Below are 27,840 nucleotides of genomic sequence, written 5' to 3' on the forward strand. Positions count from 1 at the left end.
TCATAGAAAAACAAGCCCAAAGTCGCTTATAATAAGCAGACATGGCAACACTGTCCATAACACAATGAACTCCCGCCCCCAGGTCTCGCGGGACTATACTCTCGCTACCATGATGTTACAGCGCCTTCGTGTGGTTACTGTGGTAAAACAGTCAGTATGTTAACTCTCCAGGACAGGTTCTCAAAGAAAACACAGTTGTTCCCATATCAGGGAACAGGGGTGGGCAACTTTGAAGCTGGAGGGGCCACTATATTTCCCCACTCACTCCAGAGGGCCACTATTTCCACACTCACTCCAGAGGGCCACTATATTTCCACACTCACTCCAGAGGGCCACTATATTTCCACACTCACTCCAGTGGAGGGCCCGCAACTTTGTGGCGGGCCCTCCAGTGGGGTCAGAGGTAAAAGGATGTGCCGTTTCCAGACCAGAGTGGTCTGTCTGTTTTCTGATTGGTTAGTCATTGCAACCGGGTTTTTTCGACCAATGACAAAGCTTCTAGGAACATCTTTGAATGCAGATTGCGGCCCCTAGATGTGTCACAGAGACTACATTTATTGGGGGAGCGTTCTAACCATTCCTCCATTGCTGGCTGTCTGACTACAAAAAAAAAAGGTCATTATGTTTTTTTACATATTGCTTATAGCAGCTTTAATAAAACAAACGAGGAACAATGGATAGACATTGAAAACCACCAGCTACAACCACATACCACATAGGCTACCACATAGTTTACTCTTAGCCCTTTTCCCCAAGAAAATAATCAAAACATCAAACTATGTAAAAAATATGAAAGAGATAGTAGGCCATATAGGAATCCCTAAACATATACAAATCTGGAACAACCCATCAATAACAATTCAAAATGCTCAACTGAACTGGGAAACATGGGATTCAGAAGTTATCAGATATTATAAATAATAACTGCTTAAGATTTCAGGAATTAAAAGACAAATACAAATTAAACAACAGGGACGTTTTGAAGTATTTGCAGTTGAAAAACGGAGTAATAGAACATTTGGAACATTTAGATATTTTAGATTTCCTCAGTGTCCATGGACACTGGGCTCACTTCCTTCCTGGACTACAATTCCCATAATGCTTTGGTGCACTGCTCCTCCTTGTGGATAGGGGGAGGGTTGTCTTACTGAGACAACATGTAGTCCAGGAAGTAAGTGAGCCTAAAATATCTAAAACCACATAGCCTATTACACACATAAAGACCCCAGGAAAGTGTTCTAAATCCTCTAAACATATAGAGGGTATGCGCATGCATAAAGTCAATGGCAAATCGAGTGGCAAAGTGAGTTTAACCTAAAATACAATCAGATAGGACTTTTCTGTTTGTATGTATGTCAAGGCCACTCAGTAGGCGTTCCCGCATAACTTCCGGGTATGATGATGATGTCACGCTCATACCCTCTATATGTTTTTGCAAAAAAGGGGGAGGTGTCCTGAGTACACTCCATAGACACATACAAAACAGAAAAAGTACAAAAATCACGGCAATCCATCTTTAATATGTTAGCAAAGTCAAACTGCAGGCCTATCTAATGTACTGAACTTAGTAGTGTCGTTGTTTGGGTTCCTGAATGAGTCTCTACACAATTAAATCCTCAGTGTCCATTATAGTACACTCAAGAGTACAGGATTGCGTACACTCGTACAGTGTATTCCGTAATGGCAGTCAGGCACGGTAATTAAGGCTATCCAACATTGAAGCTGCCACTACCTACTGGCGAAAAGTGGAACTGCAGAATTTTCTTGGAGGTGGACGGACGTTCATGACGTCATGTGCGTAACGTGCGTCATGCTAGGCTAGGCTAAACTTCCGCGTTATATATGAGTTATAATTGTACTTCCGGCAGTATTCCGGGTGCTTCAAAACGCCACTGAGCAACTTCTATTGAAATTAATAGCGGAAGGGTCTAACGCTCCGGTTCGGTCTTTATTACTCTATGGTTTTCTTCTGCCCCACGAAGGCAGGGGCTGGAAGGAGCGCCGTGGCTTGTGATTGGGTGAGACGGGGCCGTCAGTGGGGTATGGACGGAGTGCTCCGCTGTGTTCATTGTAGTCTATGGGGGCAAGGATTAATACTCTTCTGTGCCTGTCGGATCGCAACTCCAACGAGGCTGAGTCGGCTCAAGCGAACTTTGCAACGATGCGACGCGGCAACTCGCTCCCTTTAGCTCGCTCGGTGGCTTCTCTCGTGGCTCAAATTCGCCCCTCCGTCGCGATCTAGAACTATAGGGCGAAAGTCCCTCCCTTCGTGGGTGAAAGGTAGTGCCGCACGATTCTTGCTCAAATGTGAATGTCGATTTTCCTTCACAAGAATTGAGATCACGATTCTCACACGATTCTCATTATTTTCCATGAAAACATGTGTCTGTAGTTGCTGAACATTACTACAATCAAAATGTGTCACCTGGAGCCAACCAGCTTGTGGCTTTAAACAGACAACATCAAAGAGCTTGACTTAAACATCTCTCTCTTGTAGAAAAAAACATAAGAGTACCTGAAATTAATTGGACCGCCAACTACAGTGCTGCACGACTCTTTTTTTTATTGATTAATTGTGCAGCACTAGCGAAAGTCCCTCCCCTTGATGTGCAGAAAACTGTGTCGCGTGAGAAGTGATGCATTCCCTTCATTTGCAGTCAGTGGGTTACGGTACATAAATTCTGTTTTGATTGTATTGTTCCACTTTTTGTTTTGGCAATGTAAACGTATGTATGTTTTCTCATGCCAATAAAGCCCTTTGAATTGAATTGGGTTAATTGGAGCAGTGGTTCCTAAAGTGGGGTCCTTGACGGAGTTCCAGGGGGTCCCCAGCTAAATGATAGTTATAGGAACCAAATGGACCCTTATGGGACTGTAACTCTTCGTGTACAAATGGAACCAAATGGACCCGTTAGGGTCCATTTGTACACTCAGAGTTATATTAACAGTGATTTTACAATATACATTGGGGTCCCAGAGATAGACATGCCACATAACATAGGGGATCGTAGCCTAATTCAGGTCAAACCGCGGGGGCCCTTGAAATGAAAATGGTTGAAGATCACTGCTAGAGCCATAAAAATCTTCTCTTATGGGGGACGGGTCCTTGGCATATATTTCAAATAGGGGTCCGCGTTCTAATGAGTGTCATTTTGGGGGTCCTTGACATGAAAAGGTTTGGGGAGCCACTAATTTAGAGTAAGCCCAGCGATGCTGCGGTCGCGGCAGGTCTGAACCCGCTGTACTGCCCGTCTGGGCTGGGATACTCCTTCCTGATCCTCGCCACACAGCAGCTGGGGGCGACGGGGTAGGTGTCCGCGGGCGGCACACCGAACCTCCAGCTGACGTACTGGCCGTACGCACAGCGGCGCAACAAGGCGCCATCATCGGTGCTCTCTGCCGCCACCTGATCGCGGAGCGGGTCGCGGTACAGAGCGATGGCCTCCAGCAGCGAGCGACGGGTCACCACCTGTTCGAAAACGGGAGAAGAGGTGATGCAGGGGCCGGGGGTCTTCCTGCAGCACAGCTGTTCCTGGACCAGGACGGAGGAGGGGCCGCAGCAGCCACAACTACACCAGGCCGGAGCCGGACCACTGCTGGGCCCCGGCATGCTGCTGGAGATGGGGCTAGAGGTGGGGTTGGGGCTGGGGCTGGGAACCGGGGTGGGAGGGTGGGACCGGGGCTGGCGTTCCACGTTGGTGAGTCCATGTTGTAACGCGCCCACCATGGCCAGGCGTCCTGCATCCTCCTTCGGTTCACAGTAACACAGACAGCACAAGAAATACACCAAATGTAAGAGCCTCATCCGAATGCATTACATTTACAATTTTAGACATTTAGCAGACGCTCTTAATCCAGAGCGATTTACAGTAGGCAAGAACAACACATGGTAATACATCAAATACATAGAAATAGTCATCAAGCATAAGCATATAAGCAAGCTAAGAACCTAACATCTGTGTAACAGTAGAATACTGTACAATGAAACTATGAGTATACTGTACACTATAGAGTGCCATGTACATACAATGCTTATCTAAATTACATAAGTTTAGTCTTTGCATACGCCTGTAAGTTTGTCGAGGCTATAGTGCAAGTGCTACGGCAAGTGCTTACAAATATATAGATAACTGTAAACATAGTATAGGCATAACTGTTAGATAGGATGTTAATTAAATTGTATGAAACGTTGTGTCACTGGTATTTTATATAGTGTAAAATCTCCTTTTATTTTGGAACAACACTCTTCAATATCTGTGTGTGTGCTGACCAGTGTTGATTTTGTCGATTAAAACCATGACGAAAAATGTTCGTCGACTACCTTTTTTCACTGACAAAAACGACATAAAAACGAAATAAAACCTAGGCCATAATGACTAAAATTAAGACTAAATATACTGTCAATTTTGTCAACAAATAAAAACTAGAAAAACTAGAAACAACTAAAATTGTATGACATTTAGTCGACTGAAACTAGACTAAACACTAAAACATACCGGGTGTCTAAAATGTGACTAAAACTAAATGAAAACCATTCAAGAGACTATATGACTAAAACTAAAATAGAAATTTCCAGCCAAAAACAACACTGGTGCTGACCTTGTACTGCTGTATGGACATGGGCTTGACGTCTTGTAAGCATTTCTTATGGGATCTCCGCACCAGTCGGATGTGATTCTCATCCACGAAGGAAACAGCGAGTATGCACTGGAACAAAGCCGAAGAAGGAAAACCACTGTCTCATCACGTATATTCCACCAGAATTAGGGGTACACGATTATGAAATTATGACAGGTGTAGGAGCCAAAGAATGCTTAGCTACAGTATTTTGTCACTTGGTTGGTGATGGGTGTGGGCACCGCATTGACGTTCCGTTATTGGTGGGAGCGTCTGTGGGTGGCCCTTGGTAGTCAACAAATATGCGTGTCTGAACCAGCTCGCCCCTAAGGCTGTTTGAACTTGGAGGCAGGGTGAGCTGGGAGGATACACTTTGTTGACCGCACATATACTTTGTTAGCTTGATTCATTCACGTTTTGTTTGCTCACTGTTTGATTGTTATTTATTAGATTCTTTGCACATATTTATTGCATATATATATATTTATTTATTGTATTGTAATATTTTGTGCACTGAGCTATATAAACGTTTTAAACTTTGAGCTTGATTGGATATGAATCATTTTATCATTGTTTTATTGCGCGTCATTACAGTTTGTTTTAGCTCCCAGGTTTAGCCTGCCGGCATGAGTAATTTATTGGTAAATTATTATCAGCCACAACATTGTCAACAAAACGGTATCTTGTTGGTGTTGGTGTCGGGAAGTTGGCGTTTAGCCTACCTGGTTTCCCACGACGCTTAGACAACGGAACGTGCATTGGTGCGCACCACGGCAGTATATGTTGTATTCCTCTATAGTTTGTTTAATCCATTCGTATATCGAGTCCACTCGACGGCACGTTACACGCTCGCATAGCGGCTTAGCCCAAACAGCTGTTGCACACACACAAACACACACATTCTATTGTTCCCCTATAGGTGAAGCGGCTTTAGCCTATAGCTCCGGTTTTAGGCTATTGTTTATTGTTTTTCCTGTGTATGAACGGGTCGGCCCGCTTTATAATACCCGCTGACCGGGTGGCCCGGGAGTGCCGTCTCTTAATTGAGATATATAGGCACATAAATACCCATCGTTACATGCTGAAGACATAGGGTCTGCATTGATAGTTTAAATTTATCAGGAAGTTTAGAGGGGAGCAATAGCTTTCTTTTAATGACTACATTTACATTCACACACGTGCATACTATTTAGGGCTGTCACTGTGCAACGTGTATATGCTGACTTTTGAGTTGGATGAAGGATTTTGTACTTTGATTCATTTAACGCAAATTCGAAATGGAATTAAATTCATCTAGGCCAGGTTCTAATGCCAGTACAAGTGAACCGAAAAGGCAATCAAAGCTCACTGCCAAAGCATTATTACACAAAATGGAACAACTTCAAAAGGAACGAAAAGCTAAGGTTAATAAAATTGATGGTCTTGTAAAAGCAATTACTGACCTTATGCAAAACACTGACAATGCAAAAACAGTTCAATTTAATCTTCACACTGTATCTGCATTGTACGATGAAGCGAGCTATCTGCATGATTCTGTCATCCCATTACTTCCTCTGGAAGAACAAGAGAGACAAAATACTTGGTTTTCGAACATACACAGACGTAAAGTGGTTTTCATTGAAAATGCAAATAAATGGCTCTCAGACATTAATGGCCCACTTCAAAGTGCAGCTCAGTTACAGGAAGTTAGTCAGTCACACACACCTCATGTTGTACCATTGAATGAAGTAAATAACGATGATGTTATTTGTGTTGCAGAAGGCGATGAGGATGAGGTGGTAGCCTCAGTCGTTGATGACATTGACCCTGATGATAGTATTTCAAATGTTGCAGTTGAAGCATCAAGGGAAAAGAGCATTGCAGGTAGTAAGTGTAGGTCCACTAGTACCACCGCCTCAACTACTGCATCTGCACGTGTAGTGGCAGAAGCAGACTTGGCAGCTCTTCTCGTTCGCCTGAATATGCTCCAGGAGAAACAGGATCTGGAAGAGCAAGAGGCGCAGGTCAGAGAGCAAGAGGCGCAGGTCAGAGAGCAAGCCATGCAGCTCAAAAGAAAGAAAGAGCAGCTAGAGTTGGAGACTGAGATAGCAGCATCTGCGGCTAAAATAAGTGTCTTGAAGGTTTCTGGCAGCTCTCGAGTGTCTGGTGCTGCAGCCAGTAGGGCAGATGGGATGAATTCTTACATTGAGAAAAGGAAAGAAAGGTTTCCGTTGTTGGATGTTGATGCTGAGACCTTTGTGCCTGTGTCAGGGAGGCATCCATCTCATCATGCTTCAATACGTGAACCGCAGTCACGTTCCCATTTGCTTGACGCTAGGCCTAAGCAGCCAGTATCGCGTCCACCTTTATTGGATTCTCGACCTAATGTGAAGAACATGGGGCTGCAGTCTCACGCTGCAGTATACCAGCCTCAGCCAAGGCCAGAGACGGTTAGGGTGCAACAAAGTGGAGGGTATAACCCTCAAGTACATCCCCAGCTGCAGCTGCAGTCACACCATTCTGCACCTTTATCGCAAGGCAGCGCCAATCATGGTCAGCTGATCTCTGTTTTGGAGAAACAAAACGAGATAACCTCTTTGCTGGCTGAACAGCAGTCGTTGTTCTTTCTCCCGCGCCGTGACATTCAAGCCTTTGACGGTGATCCTTTGGAATACCAAACATTTATGAGAGCCTTTGAGCATTGCATTGAGGAGAAGACTCGCAGCGCCAAGGATTGTTTGTACTTTCTCGAGCAGTATACCAAAGGGAAGCCCAGAGACATGGTTCGGAGCTGTCATCATATGTCTTCCGAAAATGGCTATGCCAAGGCCAAATCCTTATTACAAGAACACTTTGGCAACTCATTGAAGATCACCTCGGCATACATGGACAAGGTCTTCTTGTGGCCAGCGCTAAAGTCTGAGGACGTGAACACGCTTCAATCTTACAGCTTCTTGCTGCGGTCCTGCTTCAATGCTCTGGGAGAGTTTGAATCCACATATGAGCTGGATGTTCCTGCTAACATGCAGACTGTTATCAGGAAGTTACCCTATAAGCTAAGGGATAAGTGGAGAGATGTCGCTTGCAGTTTGCAGGAGACGAACCACCGCAGAGCCACCTTTCGCGACATCGTTGAATTCATCGAATGGCAGGTGAAGATTGCAAGCGACCCCCTGTTTGGAGACTTACAGGATTCTTCCCCGGCAGTATCGAGAACTACTAAACCCCAGTCCTTTTCTAAACCCAGGGGAAGTAGCTTTGCGACCACTGTCGCTACAGTTGAAGGGGACAAGGACACTGGATGGAATAGAGAGAGGAGCTCACCTGGAGTTTGCTTGCTTTGTGGAGCAGGTCACACCTTGGACCTGTGTTCCTTATTGGAAAGGAAGACACACATCGATAAGATGTCCTTCTTGAAAGAGAAAGGGGTGTGTTTTGGCTGCATGTGCACTGGGCACCAAAGCAAACAATGTCGCAAACGCCTGGTGTGCAAGGTGTGCGGTATGAAACATCCCAGCATGCTGCATATCTATTCCAAAGACTGGGAAGGTCCTATGCAGGCCAAAGGCGAAAAGAGAACAGCAGATGAAAGTGCTCTGATCTCAGTTCAGTCCAGCGGTCTTACTGGGGCCGGAGATGGTGAGTGCACACTTGCTATACTTCCGGTTCGAGTGAAGTCTAGGAAGGGTCATAAAACAGTGGTCACTTATGCTTTCCTTGATCCTGGAAGCTCGGCTACTTTCTGTACAGAAGGGCTAATGAAACGGCTGAACCTCTCAGGACGAAGGTCGGATATCCTCCTACGGACAATGGGTCAGGAGAAGGTGGTGGGCAGTCACATTGTGATGGACTTGGAGGTAGCTGGGCTGGACACAGACTGTTTCTGTGAGCTACCTGAAATATTCACGCAGAAGTGCATGCCTGTCCACCAAGGCAACATTCCTAGGCAGGAAGATCTGCGGAACTGGCCGCACCTTGCGCACATAAACATCACAGCAATCGACTCAGGAGTGGATCTTCTTATTGGCACCAACGTCCCCAAGGCTCTAGAGCCATGGGAGGTGGTCAGAAGTGAGTATGGCGGTCCTTACGCCATTCGAACCATGTTGGGTTGGACCGTGAATGGTCCTCTTAGGGGCGACTGCCCTACTGATACCACTTACACGAGCCATGACGTAACCGTCAATCGGATTGCAGTCGCAAGACTAGACCAGCTGTGGGAGCAGCAGATGAAGGCAGACTTCCCTGAATGTGTTCAGGAGGAACAGCTTGGAATGTCTTGGGAAGACTTGAACTTCATGGAGTCTGTCAATGGCTCTGTACAGTTAGTTGATGGTCATTACCACATTTGCTTACCCTTGAGACAAGATAATGTCAGAATGCCGAACAACAGGAAGGTTGCTGAGCAGCGTACCCTGGCTCTCAAAAGGAGATTTGACAACAACGGTTCGTTCCATACGGACTACACCAACTTTATGAACGAGATCATCGCCAGTGGTTATGCTGAGCAGGTGCCAACTGAGGATCTGGGTCGTTCTGATGGCAAGGTGTGGTACATACCACACCATGGTGTATACCACCCACAAAAGAAAAAGCTGAGGGTCGTATTTGACTGCGCAGCTACGTTCCGAGGAACCTCTTTGAATGCACAACTTCTTCAAGGCCCGGATCTGACAAGCTCACTGGTTGGTGTCATGAGCAGGTTCCGAAAAGAGCCAGTTGTTCTTATGGCTGATATCGCAGCCATGTTCCATCAGGTCAAAGTACCAAGGTCAGACTCTGACCTATTGAGGTTCCTTTGGTGGCCGAATGGTGACCACAGCCAGGAGTTGGTGGAGCATAGGATGTTGGCACATCTGTTTGGAGCAACATCTTCTCCAAGCTGTGCAAACTTTGCATTAAGGAAATGTGCAGAGGATAACCGGGATCAGTTCGGTTCAGAGGTTGCGGACACAGTTCTGCATCATTTCTATGTGGACGACTGTCTTGTGTCTATTGGCACCGAAGAGGAGGCAGTGTCACTATATCACCAACTTCGTGCTCTGTGTGCTAAAGGAGGCTTTCAGCTAACAAAGTGGATTAGCAACAGACGCGCTGTGCTTGCAGCCATACCTCCACAGGAAAGAGCGGTGGATGTCAAGGATCTTGACTTGGACAATGACAATTTGCCTGTGGAAAGGGCTCTGGGCGTACACTGGTGTGTCCAGTCGGATGCTTTCAAGTTCAAGATCACACTCAAGGACAAACCTCTGACGAGGAGAGGGATCTTGTCCACCGTTAGCTCCATATACGATCCGTTGGGGTTTCTTGCACCTGTGGTGCTGAGCGCCAAGAAGCTACTTCAACGCCTGTGCAGGGATCAGCTGGGCTGGGATGATGTTTTGCCAGTAAGCAATGTCCGGGAGTGGACAGTCTGGCTGGAGGAGCTTCATCTCATCGAAGAGTTTCGCATGTGCAGGTGCTTGAAACCTCCCAAGTTTGGAGAAGTCACTTCCGCTCAATTGCATCACTTTGCGGATGCTAGCGAGGATGGGTATGGCACGGTCACATACCTGTTGCTGAATAACATCCACAAGAAAGCCCACTGTGCATTTGTAATGGGTAAGGCACGAGTTGCCCCATTGAAATCCATCACCATCCCTCGCATGGAGTTAACAGCGGCAGTGGTGGCAAGCAGGATGGATAAGCTCTGGAAAAGGGAGTTGCGAATGCCACTACTGGAGTCAGTGTTCTGGACGGATAGTACCTCCGTACTGAAATACATCAGGAACGAAACATCAAGGTTCAAGACATTTGTGGCAAATCGTGTCTCCGAGATACTTTCAATGTCCAGTCCTTCTCAGTGGAGATACGTTGACACGTTGAGTAATCCAGCGGATGGCTTCCAGAGGGACCAGAGTGGAATCCTTCCTGAAGTCTGACGTTTGGGTGTCAGGACCCAAGTTCCTTATTGAACCCGAAACGGAGTGGCCGGCACAGCCTGATCTTGCTGGAAAGGTCTCTCTAGAGGATCCTGAAGTTAAGATGGTGGCCTCTGTGAATGCGATCCAAGCTGATGAGCAGGCAGACTTGGTCACGCAGTTCATTATCCACTTCTCGTCTTGGTTCCGCCTGAGAAAGATGGTTGGTTGGGTTCTCAGGTTTAGGAGACTGTTGTTGGATTTGGCTCAGAAGAGGAGGCTTCTTGTCCAGTCTGGTCTGGAGGATGAGAAGGTGCACGAGGAGATGCAGACCATCAGAGCTCAAGCCGCCAAGGGTCCTCTTTCAGTTGAAGAGCTTGACAAAGCAGAAACTGCAATTGTCTGCTTTTGTCAAGGGAAAAGGTTCTCAGAGGAGATAGGTAGCTTGCAGAAAGGGGAAGGTGTGAAGAAGACCAGTCATCTCTACAGGCTTGACCCCATTCTGGGAGGTGGCATTCTGAGAGTAGGGGGTAGGCTTGGTAGAGCAGCTATGCCAGAGGAGGCAAGACATCCTGCTATCTTGACCAAGGACCTTCACGTTTCCGACCTTCTACTACGTCACGTTCATCAAGAGACAGGGCACGGTGGACGTAATCACATGCTGTCGAATCTGCGCCAGAGATATTGGATCCCTGGAGCCAGCATTGCCATAAGGAAGACTCTGTCCAAGTGTGTCGTCTGTCGTAGACTGCATGCAGTACCAGGACATCAACGTATGGCAGATCTCCCTCTTGACAGGGTTTCACCTGACGAGCCGCCATTCACTCGATCTGGAGTGGATTACTTTGGGCCTTTCGAAGTTAGGCGAGGAAGATGTACAGTAAAAAGGTACGGGGTCATCTTCACTTGTCTGGCTGTAAGAGCTGTGCATCTTGAGGTAGCAGCGTCTCTTGACACTGACTCCTTTATCAACGCTCTTAGACGCTTCGTGGCAAGGCGTGGTCAGGCGTTGGAGTTGCGTTCAGACAACGGTACAAACTTTGTCGGAGGTGAACGTGAGTTGAGGGAGTCAATTGGAAGGTGGAACCAGGCTCAGATCAGTGACGTGCTCCTGCAGAAGGGAATCAAGTGGGTTTTCAATCCCCCCTATGGGTCCCATCATGGCGGAGTGTGGGAGCGCTTGATAAGATCCATACGGAAGGTGCTGAATTCCATCTTGCAGACCCAGAATCTTGATGATGAAGGCCTCCATACGGTCCTTTGTGAAGCTGAGGCTATTGTGAACAGCCGACCAATAACTAAAGCTTCCACTGATCCTAATGACTTGGAAGCATTGACGCCCAACCATCTTCTGCTTCTTAGGTCTAAGCCCTCACTACCACCAGGGGTATTCGTCAAGCAAGACCTCTATGTGCGTCGCCGTTGGAGACAGGTACAATACATGTCTGACCTGTTTTGGAAGCGATGGGTGAAGGAGTACCTCCCACAGCTTCAAGAGCGCCAGAAGTGGCAGAGCGTCCAGCGGAACTTTGTTCCTGGAGATCTGGTCATCGTGGTGGATGAATCTGCACCTCGCAACACATGGTTGACAGGAAAAGTTGTGCAGGCAATTCCAGATAAGAAGGGTCTGGTGCGACAGATTCGCGTGAAGACGAAGACCAGCTGCCTGGACAGGCCCATTACTAAAGTCTGTCTTCTTCAAGAAGCAGAGGAGCCATGAAGTCTTACTCGGGGCGCTCATACTCCGAATCCTCTCTTTATCTCTATTTTTGCAGATGGAGAGTTTATAGAGGAATGGAGATCCTATCGATGGAGAGAATTGATGCATTATTCTGAATTAATTTGCATTGACTTTATAATTTGGAATTATTGTAACTTTGCTAAGGCTAATTAAGGGCTCCTACATAATTAATAATAGTTAATTAATGCAAGGCTTAATTAGGGGCCGGAATGTAGGAGCCAAAGAATGCTTAGCTACAGTATTTTGTCACTTGGTTGGTGATGGGTGTGGGCACCGCATTGACGTTCCGTTATTGGTGGGAGCGTCTGTGGGTGGCCCTTGGTAGTCAACAAATATGCGTGTCTGAACCAGCTCGCCCCTAAGGCTGTTTGAACTTGGAGGCAGGGTGAGCTGGGAGGATACACTTTGTTGACCGCACATATACTTTGTTAGCTTGATTCATTCACGTTTTGTTTGCTCACTGTTTGATTGTTATTTATTAGATTCTTTGCACATATTTATTGCATATATATATATTTATTTATTGTATTGTAATATTTTGTGCACTGAGCTATATAAACGTTTTAAACTTTGAGCTTGATTGGATATGAATCATTTTATCATTGTTTTATTGCGCGTCATTACAGTTTGTTTTAGCTCCCAGGTTTAGCCTGCCGGCATGAGTAATTTATTGGTAAATTATTATCAGCCACAACAACAGGGTCATATCTGCCGATACCGATTCTGACCGATTCCGATATTATACAGAGGACCACAATGGAACTAAATGGACACTAACAGGTCAATTTGGTTCCATTTATCCATTTATTAAATTAACATTAAATGGGGGGCGGCAAATAAATGGTCGGTTGCATATCAAACTGGGGGTCCTTGAAATTAAAATGGTTGGAAATCACTGCTAGGGCCGTAAACATCTTCTCTTATGGGGGTCCCAGTATCTCTTCAAATGGGGGTCTGCGGGCTAATTAGGGTCAATTTTGGGGTCCTTGACATGAAAAGGTTTGGGAACCAACCACAATGTCTCATTAGTGTGGTTGCCCGAATGGGCAACCAGACTCTTGTAATTGTAACACTTTATTTCACTGGAGTAGTCTTTTAGTTTGACGCTTTATACCTCCAACTCTGTACGCTATATGCACTTGAGCCATATGTCAAATTGACCGGAAAAATCGGGAATAGTGTGCTTGTATTTTGTTAAGATAAATGTTGTATAGTTTAATTGATATGAACTTATTAGTGAATTAAATTTCCCCAATGACATGAATGGGAAAAGGCAAAAATTCACATTCAAGTATTTGTTCCTCGGAGACTGTAATCACTATAGTTACAAAACTTGGAGGATAAATTCAACATTATCCCTAAAATTATTTAACACTAAAATTGTATCGGTCGGCCTCATGGTGGCGCTATAACAGCCCACTTTACCTTTTGGCTTATAACTCTTGAACCGTAGGTCGTAAAATGAAAATTACCGCCATGATAGATTTTCCGCCATTTTGAATTTTGTCCAAAACACACTTTTTGCTTTTCCTCCTACAGATTTTGTCCAAATCTCACAGAAATCGGCACACATGATCACTGGACCTATCCGATTAAAACACCAACTGCAGAATTTTGGTAGTGCGTATCGTTCGGCCGTAATCGTCTTCCGAAGTTAGTAGAAGGGGTCTATATCACTAAAATGCCATAAATCACGAACGGAATGTCCAATCCATCCCAAATTTGAATCACATGTCCGGGGTGGTTCAATCAACCAAGTTCTAAAAGCAATTCCATTTTCATCCATAGGGGGCGCCGCAAATGCGAGAAATGTAACCGTTTGTCGCAAAAACATGAATTTCGGGGGTTAAATCCCCTCCGAATCACTTACGCATAATCACAGGGGTCAAATTTGAATCACATGTCCGGGGTGGTTCAATCAAGCAAGTTCTAAAAGCAATGCGGACGTCTCTGTCGTTTATAACAAACCAAACCATTTGAAAATCGGTTGCAAATTAAGAAAGCTATTGTTATTTAAAAACTACATCTAAGATGGCCGCCACGCACACAACGTCGCCGTCCATTGGCCAGAAGCGAGTCCTGGTTCAGCCATCTGGTGATGTGAGCTGCTTTCCTATTGGCCGAATTGCTATGGTGTGAGCTTTGAAACCTAATAGACCCTATTAACGTGACGTCAGTTGCTCTTCCGGTTTAGACATTGGAGGGGGAAATACTTTTTTCTCCATTGAGTTTATATGGACCTCTTCTGATCTACGGCTACAATATTTAATTTCGACTGGTACATAACCTTTTCTGAATGAAGTGTGATCTGTTAATAGGAAAAAAACAATGAGCATTGTTGCTGTAACACATTACATTTACACTTCTACAAACGGCAAAGGAAAATAAAAACAGTTCAATCTCAAGTGGATGCATGCCAGTGTCCACAGAAAGAGAGAGCGAGAGAGAGAGAGAGAGAGAGAGAGAGAAAGAAAGAGAGATTTTCTGCCTTTTGATGGACAGGACACATGCAGAGTCGACATGCAGTAAAAAAAGGACTCAAACTCACAATGCACTGTCAAGCTACTTTAGAGCCAAGTGTGCCCGGACCACTAAGTCAACATGGTCAAATGTATTTTGATCAAACAGAGTCTTTCTCAGTCTTTCATTTGTCCACAAAAAAAACAATCTTTTGTTTTTAAAGATATGTCACTCTGACACTGTAACATAGGTTTTTGGAGTTTCACTACAGAAATCACTGACAGACTGAGAAACACACTGAAGTAGATGCAACTTTGTGGGAACTGCACACTGTAGTCATCTGCAACCGCAGGAAAACCATCCGACTGCAACTGCAGGATGAACCGCATTACAACTATTCATTTTGAGAAACCTGAAGGTAGTGAGCCTCCTCATTTTTCCTCATTGAACGGTGACTTCGTCCTCTCACCGTCACAGCATGAGCAACTACGTTAGACACTGTGTTTCATTGTTTGGGAAGAACTGTGCAAGATTAACCATGCATATTAATGAATTATTATATTTCATGATACAGAATGAGATTATGTACTTCTCAAAGTGGGGTCCTTGACTGGGTTGTCCCCAAAATAATGAATATAGCATTCAAATCTGCTATAGACCAGCTTGACATGGATAGACAATGATTCCACTTGTATTATAAGGAGAGACATTCAGAAGCAGCTTGGACTCCTCATGCATAGAAGGAGGCATGATGTCAGTCGCTGCCCCCCCAGGTTGGCAGAGGAAGTTTAGCGCCCAGGATTACATTAGATAATTGGCACTGGCTGAAAAGAAAACTAGGTTACAAAATCAACGATTGCGGCAACCACACTCTGCAATTTTTTTAAATTGCGAATTTTCTAGTTACCTGCTGTTTGTCATGAACCGGCTCTACTTTCTTCTCGGAGTAGTTTTGTCTGGCCTCTATGGTGTAACAGCTGGTTCCAATGAGCCAGTCGATGAGCATAGTGGTCTGGTGGTATGAGGAGGAAACACATCATTATATGTCGGCGTGAGGTATTTAGTTCACCGTGGCTCTTAGGACAGATTCACACTATGGTCCCAGATGCACACTTGGGCCCAGGGACCACTTGGGCAGATGTTGTGGTCAGTGTGAATGCTGCTGCGCTAGCTGACCGGTCCTCGGTGCGGATCACCCAACCGTTCTCCGGACCAGATGGAGGTATAGTCTCGGTGCCGATTAAAGTGTACTCGGGACACGGGTCGATGCAATGTGGAAGCAATGAAATCAAATTGAATACAGTTGAATGAATCAAGGCCAATGTGCAGTGTTCATTTAGTTGACTAAGACTACATGTTTGAACATGTTTGTGTTCCCTGTTCATTTTTGTTTTGTCAACAGACTGTCAATGTTGACATGTCATCTCTCACCAGGGCGTAGTACGACAGCGTTGATCCAACGTAGATGATGAGCTGGATGAAGCTGAACTGTCCTGCCTTAAATGGGACAGAACACAATGATTTACACCAGCATGTCATTGAAATACACATTACACAGTGACACATCATTGTCTTAGACCAGTGGTTCCCAATGTGGGGTCCGGGGACCCCCAGGGGTCCTTGAGGGAGTTCCAGGGGGTCCCCAGCTAAATGATAGTTTTGAACCAAATGGACCCTTATGGGTCTGTAACTCTGAGGCCCCTTTTCTACTGGTAGGTTCCCAATGGGAACCGGTTCAGTTCTTTTTGGTTTTTAGTCCATTAGCCAGAGCTTGAAAATTGGAACGTTAATTATGAATTGAGTGGGGAAAACTATACCTACCGGCTACCGGTACAGGGATGAATAGTTTTTATTGATCCTATAAACAATTTAATATAAGTCTAGTTTGTCCCGCCACCAATAAATCATACGTACAATCAATCACCGACTGGCTAAAGTTCAATATCGCTAGTTACCTTTCCTTTTTTTATGTCATTCTCTCTGCATGTAATCATAAATAAATACAAACAATACACAAAGAATTGGTGGAATTTCTGAACTTCAGTCAAGTAATTGTCATTCTCAATTTCTTATAAATTTAATTTGTTTTTTCTATATTACAGTTATACAATTATTCCCTTGTTTGTTTGTTTTTTTTGTACAGTATCTTCCTGCATGGATCAGAATTTGTGTATTTCTTTTTTTATTAATCACCTTGATATGATGTGCAAATAAATGAAAACCATTGTGTTCTGCATAGAGATAGCATAGCAACCTGACTTGTCAGTGAACAGTGTCTTTTCTGCAAAAAAAAAAAGAAATACACTCCATTAAAAAGAAGAAAAATAAATATCCCACAATTTTTGTAACCCATTTCTGAGCAACGGACTGACCTCATGCTTCCTTCTTGCATGAGGAGTCCAAGCCACTTATTTTCACCTGACAGAGGGGAGTTTCCCCGGCCGGACGTAGCATGTGGAAGGAACACGTTATTCCGACCAGTTCCTTTCCCCTCCATCAGGCGCCCCGGCTGGCCAGGGGGAGGAAGTTTAGAGACCAGGATTACTGAAGTCTAATTTGTACTTCAATCACGACAATGCGGTAAATCACTCGTCACCCATGGTAAATAACTGATTTCCATCACTTGGAAATCAGTTATTTATGACGAATGGCACCGCTATGATGCAACAAGACATAAATTAGGCTTAGATTCGTAGAATCATTCAGTACTGGGGGCACGATGGCACAGTCAGTAGTGCTATCGCCTCACAGCTAGAAGGTCCTGGGTTTGATTCCCACTGGGGACGCTGTGGGTGCTGGCGGCATGTTCTCTCCATGTCCCCTAGGGTAGGTACCCTCACAAAAAACATGCAGTAATCCTGGTCTCTATACTGCCTCCCCCTGGCCAGCTGGGGCGCTTGATGGAGGGGAAAGGAACTGGTCGGAATAATGTGTTCCTTCCACGAGCTACGTCCGGCCGGGGAAACTCCCCCCGTCAGGTGAAAAGAAGCAGCTTGGACTCCTCATGCATAGAAGGAAGTGTAGCACCCAGGATTACATTAGATAATTGACACTGGGTGAAAGGAATGGGTTGCAAAATCGTGGGATAAAAAAAGAAGAGCATACAGTACGATACCTTTCCAAACACCATGACGTCAAACCTGATTCCAAATGCTTTGTATAACGTGCGCTCCTCAACTCCGTTCACAGAGGCATACCTCGCAAACCTGGTGATCAGAGACAGTAACAGCAATGCAACACTGAGAGTACCCTCCAAAATAATCATATTTGTAGTGGGGACCCCCCAAAATAATCTTATTTGAACTGGGGGACCCCCCAAAATAATCATATTTGAACTGGGGACCCCCCAAAATATTCATATTTGATGGGGACCCGCCAAAATAGTCATATTTGAACTGGGGACCCCCCCCCCCACCCCACCCTGACTGATAAGCACTTAGAATGTAGTAGTTAATTTGCGAGACCAGTTTCTATTGTATAATTTCTTGACTACCGTACTTTTGATGCCATAATGGTCTTTTTTTCTTTTTTCTTTTGGGTGGTAAGCTACACCATAAATGCATTAATAAAGATCGTCACCTGAAGTTGAGGCCGGGGTAAAGTGTCCTGTTGCTCTCCTTCTCGTCCAGCCGTCGGAACGAGTACTTAGGCAAACATCTCTGCATGAACCGGTCGAGGTTGCAGTCCCAGTTGATTTGAATGGCAATGACGCCACCCTGTGCTCATTGTTGTGAAGACAGACAGCACAACACCTTGGTTTAGAAATAGGTGGGATCAGGGAGACAGTGGCACCCATTCATACACATTTACAGTGTGTGTTGTACATTTGAGAGTATTTTATTGAATAAAACAGAATTTAGAAACAGAATCACCTCCACGGCCATCTGTGAGAAGGTCTCCCCGGCCTCTCGTACGATGTCCCCCAGTCTGAAGATGGGACACAGGGGGTCGTTTCTCCGCTGACAACTCTTCAGGTACGCGTCGTTCATGTTTGGGAGAATGTTCCTTCTGTTAAGTCAAAAGAGAGACCCTTAAAACCCATTCTGGACGGGAAAACCCCTTTTGGTGTTTTAAGCATTATGTTAGACTTTAGCTGTTGAAATATAGGAGATCTACAAGCTCATAGTGTGGCACCGAGACAGTGCCGTGCTACGAGCTTGTAGCTATTTTTTTAAGTCCTGAAAATGTGGCGCAAATCTTTGAATGCATATTCTTTCAGAGCGAACGTTTTTCACTCAAATATTTGCTTCTGCGGGGTCCCAGGAACAACATATTTTCAGATGGGGGCCAATTACATGTATTTTTGGGGGTCCTTGACATGAAATAGTTTGAGAACGACATTTGTAGAATCGTCCTCAGGTCTAAATGGGTTATTCACAACAGAGAGGTACGCCAGACTTGGCAGGTACAGTATTCAAATTCAAATTCAAATTTTTTATTATTGCGTTGAATATTGCAACTATGATAATAATAATGTATTTCGTCATGACGTGCCTACAGTTGCAGCTTTTCATGTATTGTATTCTTTGGCATAATTATGTTTACATTCAGATTTGAATATTTTGGTTAAGGTGAAGGCATTACAGGAAGAAAGATGGCACTTGAAATCATCGAATGGCAATTAATATTATTATGACTCTAATCTCAGAGCTTCATTTCAAATGTCACCAACACCCATGAAGCATACTCACCGTATGTAGTTAAATGCTGGGAATCTGATATTGTTTTTTATAAGGACTGTGAAATTCTCCGCTGCAGCCAGCAGAGCAGGCCTAGATGGAAGGAAAATCACTTTGAGTATTTGTTTGCTTGTTTGCTGTTTGTGTGTCGCATTCCATCATTAAATGTGGCTCTTTTTGATACAGAGAGAGTAATGGGCTGGCGGTAAAACTAACTGTTCAGGAGAGGAGAAAAAAATAGCACAGGCAGACTCTTCACATACTACAGCATGTCTGAAATAATTATGTCAGAGCTGAAATAAATATGAAAAAGATGTAGCTAGGAGTAATGTTAGTGATGTTAGTATGTTAGTAGCTAGGAGTAATGTAATTTCTCCAAAACTGGTGGGTCAAACTGAACAACCAACATGTCAATTTGAAGCTATGCTTTCATATGACATGAAGAAATTAACATAAAAAAATAAAGAATGACTTAGCCTCGGTCAGAAACTGTCACACTAATGTCAAGCAACTATACTTTTGACACACAGATACAAGGAACATTAAGTAGATGAGTCATAAGCGCCCTACGTCACGAGTGGTGGAAAAAGTACTCTGTTTTTTAAAAAGTGTCAATATTCAAAATGAACTTGAGTAAAAGTACAAAAGTATTGGTTTCAAAATGTACTTAAAGTACCAAAAGTAAAAGTACTAATTGTGCAGAATGTCATCCATTCACACACACATTCATACACCTTTACATAGATTGTGCATTCCATTCACCCATTCACACATACACCTTTACATGCACATTCACCCACTCACACACACATCCACACACCATGGCAGGGGAAACCATGCAAGGCACCAACCTGCACATCGGGAGCAATTAGCTAAGTCCGTCCCCAACCCGTCCTTGTCCAATAGGCATGTTAGCAGTGAGGAGCCAGGACAAGTTGATCTTCTCCCCCATTAAATGACGGGATTTCTCCATATAAATAATCGATCATTTCAGTAGCAAGCCCATCAAAATGTCTTCTATATCTATTCAACCAGGCCTGCAGTAGGCTATGCACTGGACAAATGTGCATGGCATCAGTTTTCATGTTTTCATGTTGCACGGTAAGACTATGGTCATTAGTATTATTGCCATCACCTGGGTGGGTCAGTCGTGTAACTTTCATGACGTTAAGCCATGTATATGTTCAACAACAAACTACAAAGCCATGCAAAATAACATTGACAGCTATGAGGTGACGAAATCTTGACCTGCATAGCAACAGTTGCTAAACTATTTGGATTGGCATTGGACAATCGCTTTTTGGGGTGGGATTTAACAAAGGGCAAATTAGAGGTTCAGAGTCTTGCTCAATGACACTTCAAAACTAACTCTGGGGGAGTCCCGGGGTTGAACTGGGAACCTGGCGGTTCCCATCCGGTCCCTCTACTGGCCACTCTACCCCTGAGCCACTGCCATTTTACGAACAAAATATTGTTGTTGTTTTGAATCGTGTGCAATTTTGTTCTGGCTAAAACAGGGGCAACAGGGCACCACACTGAGTAATTGTTGATTGGATTGGGGTTTACCGTGGCGGTTTCCTTCTGGCTTCTACGGGGCACCACGCTGACACCTCACAGGTCTTTCTCATCACATCAGATTTGACGCACGAACCGGTCTGAAGCCCTGGAAGAGGACAAAAAACACACCTGTGTGAAGTGAGCGGTGCATCTCTACTTTTATTGTTATAGTTACTGTAGTGGACATAGCTGTTCCTACTCCAAACACACATAGGGACATACGGACACACGAAGCCTGTGTGTGGTCCTCACTACTGGTAACCTGCACGCCATTCACAATGTTCTCTTCTTAAAGTTAAGGACGTAATTTTGTCGACTAAAACTACGAAAAATGTTCGTCAATCTTTTTTTTTTTTTTTCCTAAGCTGTGATGACTAAAACTAAATATATTGACAATTTCTTCTACAAATAAAAACTAGGCTAAAATGTTAGGGGGGACTGGGGGAGAAGAGATGCAGGTGAACTAAAAGACAAGTGATTTTTTTTGTTTTTGTTGCGTTCTGAAAATAGCCGATTGCAATCTAATGTGCAGGAGTCTTTTGTCTATGATAGTTGTTGATCTTCTCTGTGCAAAAGTTCTGTCCATTTAATTTCCTCTAAAAACTGAAATGAGTGCTATCACTGGAATCAATGCTTCCTAAACAACTGCTAGATAAGATACAATCTTTATTTGTCACTGTATGAGACAGTAGTGCATCCATAACACACAGTAGTAACTAATGCTATGTATTAAATTAAAGGATGCTGACTGACTCCAACCCAAGACAGACATGATACAAGTTGAAAGGGCGTGTAAGGTTCTAAAAGTGGGCAAAACCATTGCCTTTGTCAGAGCTGGGGACAAGCCAACTCCTGTCAGAAGAACAACATCTGCAGGCATCCTGATGTCTGCAAGAGACTGGCAGTTGTTGGTGGATCTTGAACATCAGTTGAAGTTCCCCAGCCATATTTCAGTCACCACCCTGCGACCAGACATTGTCCTTGTGTCTGAGTCCACCAAGCAAGCAGTGCTGCTAGAGCTGACAGTCCCGTGGAAGATCGCCTGGAAGAAACCTTTGAAAGGAAGCTCTCCAAGTATGCAGGACTGGTCAGCGACTGCCAGCAGGCTGGTTGGAGAGCAAGGTGTTTCCCTGTGGACGTTGGATGCAGAGGTTTTGCAGCCCGTCCTTGGCCAGAGCCTTCAGTAGCTTAGGCATCGAGGGAGAGAGAAAGAGGAGAGCCATCCGCAGTACCACTGATACGGCAGAGAGAGCCTCAAGATGGCTGTGGCTCAAAAGAGGGGAGCCTTGGAGTCATGGTAGCTAGCTAGCCGTCTGGACACAAGCTGGGGTCTGATCAACCCTGGCTGGGTCACCTGGAGGAGGGCGTATGATGTTGAAAGACCCAAAACACCCTAAGATTCCAGGAACATCACTGAGGATGTGTCCAGACTAGGCATCAGTAGATGTATGTACACAAAAGTGGGGTCCAGTGACCCCCAGGGGCAGCGGCGACAACTACGGGGGTGCCTGGTAGCTGAAGCACCCCTGAAGAAAATAGGAACACAAAATATCACCCCTGAGCTTCCTTCCTCCATGACTGTGGTTTTGTCACATAGGCACACCTTTACGAGGGTGGTGGGGGTGTTCTCAGAACAGGTATTCAAATGCTAATATGGTGGCTTTTGTTTTAAATAAGCGATCGCCACAATTACGATACAATAGACATGCATTAATTATTTACTTTACTGTTGACCACTGTGTTTATTAGCAAACTGTAAATAAAGTACCAAACGAAAAACAAAAAGGGGTTTGGGCACCCCTGACAGTTACGTATAAGGAGAATTCGCGGCCTGGGCACCTTGGCCGGTAGCGTGAGTCTGGCAGTGTGCCGCAGGTTCGACTCTCGATCCCGACGGACTTTACTGCATGTCACTCCCCCATTTACCGTCAGCCTACTGTCTGTCCCTCTATAAAAATAAAATAAAATAAAGGCGAAAGCTGCAAAAGAAAACATATATATATTTTCTTTTTAATCAATTTTCCTTGAGGGAGTTCCAGGGAGTCCCCAGCTAAATGATAGATAGTATAGGAACCAAATGGACCCTTATGGGTCTGTAACTCAGAGAGTATGGTTCCATTTGTACACTCTCTCAGAGTTAAATTAGCATTGATTTTGCAATACACATTTCTGTCCCAGAGGTAGAAATGCCATTAAATGGGGGTCCGTAGCCTAATGCAGGTCAAACTGGGGGTTGTTGAAATGATAGTGGTTGAGAATCACTGCTAGAGCCGTAAAAGATTTGAGAAGGGAAGTGACTGGCTGTGACAGTGACCTTTCTCAACACGGAGAAGTGAAAGTTGTTGCAACATCATGTCTGATGTCTGACAGATATCCTCTTCATCTCGTACAAATGGCTAATTCAACAGAGCTAATTCAACAAAGCAACAAAAGGGCAACTGTACAGTATAATACTATAAGCAGTGCAATCAAAAACAGTACTGTACCATGGCTGTGTTGGTCCCAGGCTCCTTTCTCACAGTCTGTATCAGTACGACATGGTTTGCCACCAGGGGGAACCTGTAATGTAAGTACAGTAAGCAGTGATGGGGAAAAGGTTCAAAAGTATTGGCATCAAAATGTACTTAAAGTACCAAAATTAAAGTACATATCATGCAGAATGTTTACTCATTTCATTAGTTTCCAAATGTATATCAAAAGTCTTTTGATATACAAAAGCTCACAATATGTTGCTTTCAAATGGCCAAAATGTATATAGTAGGGCTGAAGTGGTTACTGTATGTTTTGTAATAATAATCAAAGTCTACAAAGTAACTAGTAACTAAAGTTTTCAAATAAATGTATTTTGGATCAGAGTTGTAGTGGAGTAGAAGTAAAAGTATTGGAAATCAAGTAATACTTCAAATACTACAAAATTGCACAGTACTTAAGTAAATGTACTTAGTTACTTTCCAGTACTGCTGTAATGTAAGCAGCACCACTGAAAGATTAGCAGGCATTGAGATCAGTGGTTGAGGCCAGTGTTGAATTTGTCGACTAAAACTATGACTAATGTTGGTCATAGTTGTTGACTAATGACTAATAGTTGGTCGACTACCTTTTTTCACTGACCAAAACTAAATGGAAACAAAATTAAAACTAAGCTATGATGACTAAAACTAAGATGTTAGATGTTAGATGTTGACAATTTTGTCAACAAATAAAAGTTGTAAGTGTAAATTCAGGGTAATTCCGACATTCCCGCATTAGTCCGACATGCGGGAACTGCTCGAACATGCGCTGCTCCTGTGCTTGCGGTTATGGTTAGGTTAGGGTTTGAGGTATAGGTTGTCGTTTGTCGGACCAATGACTTGTCTGAACTAAGTATTGCACCCATAAAATCATTCATTACGACGGCATCAAGGGATAATACAGGCAAGGCCAAATACATTTTAGTCGAATAAAACTAGACTAACACTAAAAACATTCCAGGTGACTAAAATGTGATGAAAACTAAATAAAAACTATTCAAGAGACTATGACTAAAATCCAAAGGGGCTACCAAAATCAACACGGATTGACATATTGATGTCATGATCGATAACTAATACCAATAGGATGTTTCAAAATGTAAAGGTTTCAAACCGTGTATATGATGAGTTCTTCTTATTTTTCCATGAAAGTGTATATTTGTATGTCTTTCAAATGTTCTGATGAATTGAAAATGGAGAACCCTTATGTAAACCCTTATGGTTTTATCCTCGTAGCAGATTTCCTTTCCTTGAACTGTACCCATTCTGTAAAATTTGTCCAACTAAGTTATTACTTGTAGTGATGATGACGATGATGACGACAGTAGGCTAATAATAATAATAATAATAATATGAAAGTACCTCTGGGCATTTCCCTTGCTTTTGGTTCTTTGTAACAATGATGTTGGTCACCACGAAAAATGAATTCTTCTCCTAAAAAGTAAAAACGAACAAAAGAAAGACACAAATTGATTATATCCGATGATGAAACCATACCTGTATATGGGCAACTGGCGGCCCGGGGGCCACATGCGACCCCCACCATCCCTTAATGTGGCCCACAGGTTAATATCAGAATACTAGATTATTGATTTCAGCTGCTACAATTCCAAACATGGAAACATGACCCGCTGGAATTACTTTAGTCTATGTAGCTACTAGCTAATGACTAGTATTAAAATGTTATTCTATTTTTTATGTGCAATGTATTTAGTTCATATAAGTTAACATAACTATAACTAAAAACTAAATGCATTTGAAATGTAATAACATTTTTTACTTTTCTTGATTGCAATTCAAAAATGACAAAGCTTCTAGGAACATCTTTACTCTATGGCTCTGGTCTAGAGGTAAAGGCTTTTACACATCCCTTCCTGGTCAGGCTACTACTTGGCCTCACTCCACGAACCCACCTCACCCCTGCCCATTTTGAGAGGCTGGAATGGCTTAGGGTTGACGACAGAGTACAGCATCTTGCAATGGGTCTGGTCCACAAGATTCGACACACCACCATGTACCTGTCTAAATACTTCCTTAATGTCAACGAAGTCCACACACACAACACCAGAGGGAGTTCAACAAACCATGTGTCCCGCCTAAATAAACAAATAAATAAATAAATGTGCAACCCAGATTCTGCACAAATAAGGGACTAAATTAATTTCGCTCCTATGCCACCAAAATGTGGAACGCCCTACCAACAGTCATTAAGACATGCGAATCCCTTGACTACTTCAAAATCACTCTTAAAGGTATATTCAGTGATTTCACTCAAAAACCCTTAGGTTTCGTTTTTGGCTGTGGGACCCAGCCTTTCGTCCAATCAGGATAGAGAGTCAAAAACGAAACCTAAGGTTTTTTGACCCCCAGGGGTTAACTGGGGACAGGGAGGAACTCCTTATATGGCCAGCACACTCTATAGTAGGGAGGATTATCACAACAAAACAAAACAAAAAAGTGATATTTGAATTAAGTGAAATCACTGAATATACCTTTAAAGGGCACCTACGGACGGCTGCAATTCGAAACTGGCCCCCGTAAAATCGGAATCCCCCACCCACCCCTTTTTCCCCTCACTGTATGTTTTTTTTTCCTTTTTACCTCCTCTATGATGATTTCCTGATTTTGGCTATATATACCGGTAAGTATTATATTTGTACGTCTCTAAATATTATGATGAATTGAAAATGGTGGATCCTATTGTAAACAAGTGTATGGTGTCGTCCACAGTTAACAGTCTTTGTATTGAGTTGTGCTTGAAATGTACAAACTGTAATGTACAAACTGTTAACAAATACTTAAACCAATCAATCAATTCCCTTCAGACACTCACGTGCACTGGACCACTGTAGTCTACGACGTCCCAGACCACGTCATCAAGAACACCTGGCAGGCTGATCATGGCCACTCCCTTCACCTTGGTGGTGACAGAACTCACCACCAAGTCAAATTCCTGGTAGCTTTTATTCCACAGCAGCATCATGCTGTAAAATAAATTATAGATTTCTAACACATATAACATTTAAAAACACAGTGAAGCAGCTTTCTGCTTCTACGGGGCCGACGGCGTGGAACAAACTCCCACTATACCTTCGACAGGCAGCCTCTGTAGACATTTTTAAAACACAGCTCAAGACCTACTTCTACACTCTTGCTTTTAGTTGAGCTTTTAAAATCCTTAGTTATTATTGTCCTCACTGTATTGCATCACTGCTATGCAGTGGTGGAAAGTAACTAAGTACTTTTACTTAAGTACTGTACTGTACAATTTTGAGGTATTTGTACTTTACTTGAGTATTTCCAATTTCCAATACTTTTACTTCTACTACCCAAAATTTGTACTTTTACTTCAGTACAATTATTTGAAAACTTTAGTTACTATTTACTTTCTCTATAAATGTTGTCTCTTGTCTCTATAAATGTAGTGTAGAAGATGCATAGTTATAGTACTTTTTAATTAAACAAAACCCTTATGTAAACAAGTCTTAGTGCTTTTCCTCATCTTAGCAGATTTTGTATTGACGTGTATACTTTCTGCAAACTAAACACAATTTTCAATCAATCAATCAATCAATCAATCAATCAATCAGTACTATAGTACCACTTGACTAAATGAAAAAAGGCAATTTCCCAAATTGTTTTATTGGCATTACTAAATTATGTGGGAATGGGGCTACAAAATAAAAATAAAGGTACGATAGTCATAGTTTTCTTTAGTTTTTCTAAGCTTTCAGTAGCAGTAGGCTAGAAGGCTACACACTCGCTATGAAGATGTGTAGGCGTGCCTTATCCTGCTATGCAGCACGAGAAGTCATTTATATTATTGCCTGGATCATGGCCGTATATACTCACCAAATAAACATCAAAATGACTCCGTTCAGTGTCCATTTCAGAGAGCCGAGCCTGATGCTTTCTATCCTGACCAGTTTGTTTGTTTCGTACTGACAACAGCTAAGTAGCCTGCTTGGCATTTTGTTTGTGAGTGTGAAGGAATCTCTGACTCATTCCACCGGATCCCTCCTCGGCCCTCTCGTGGGGATGTAATGTTATGCGCGGCCGGGTGGGTCACATGTGCACAGCTGTGTGGTTTTTCTCTTCTTTCCCTCCTTGCCAATAACAAAGAGTCCATCAGTTAACTTCTCCCCCTTGTCTGAGCACTGCTGTGCTCCAACACAGTCCACAGTGACTCTCTTCAGCCAGATTCATTCAGTCAGTGCAGTGCGCACACACACACACACACACACACACACACACACACACACACACCCTGATCTGATTGAAATGTACTGTAATTCTGCAAACTGTTAATAAATATTTCAATCAATCTACTCACTAAAGTTTCCTACATTCAAGCCGCAGTTGAAACAAACCCAGAAACCCTACGCCACTTTAGCGTT

At 43.6% G+C, this 27,840-nt stretch overlaps 1 protein-coding gene across 1 annotated transcript; it reads right to left on the bottom strand.

The window, feature by feature from the left end:
* Positions 1–402: 402 nt before the first annotated feature.
* Positions 403–27,612, bottom strand: p2rx7 (purinergic receptor P2X, ligand-gated ion channel, 7). Its single transcript, XM_083784556.1, has 13 exons — positions 27,296–27,612; positions 26,277–26,427; positions 24,806–24,877; positions 23,420–23,492; positions 20,943–21,039; positions 19,389–19,469; positions 18,570–18,705; positions 18,277–18,413; positions 17,813–17,903; positions 16,129–16,194; positions 15,605–15,709; positions 4,600–4,707; positions 403–3,748 (listed from the first exon to the last, which is right to left on the bottom strand). Exons 1-13 carry the CDS (start codon positions 27,412–27,414, stop codon positions 3,194–3,196), a joined length of 1,791 nt encoding a protein of 596 aa, XP_083640682.1. The 5' UTR covers positions 27,415–27,612; the 3' UTR covers positions 403–3,193.
* Positions 27,613–27,840: the final 228 nt, after the last annotated feature.

This window comes from Protomyctophum parallelum (genome assembly GCF_964188405.1).
Source record: "Protomyctophum parallelum genome assembly, chromosome: 15".
Lineage (NCBI taxonomy): Eukaryota > Metazoa > Chordata > Actinopteri > Myctophiformes > Myctophidae > Protomyctophum > Protomyctophum parallelum.

Coding starts and splice junctions, on each gene's coding strand:
- p2rx7 (XM_083784556.1), bottom strand. CDS start 27,414: ATGCCAAGCAGGCTACTTAGCTGTTGTCAGTACGAAACAAACAAACTG. Junction 18,706..19,388: donor CCAGCATTTAACTACATACG/GTGAGTATGCTT, acceptor TTGACTTAACAG/AAGGAACATTCTCCCAAACA. Junction 16,195..17,812: donor ACGTCATGGTGTTTGGAAAG/GTATCGTACTGT, acceptor GTCCCATTTAAG/GCAGGACAGTTCAGCTTCAT.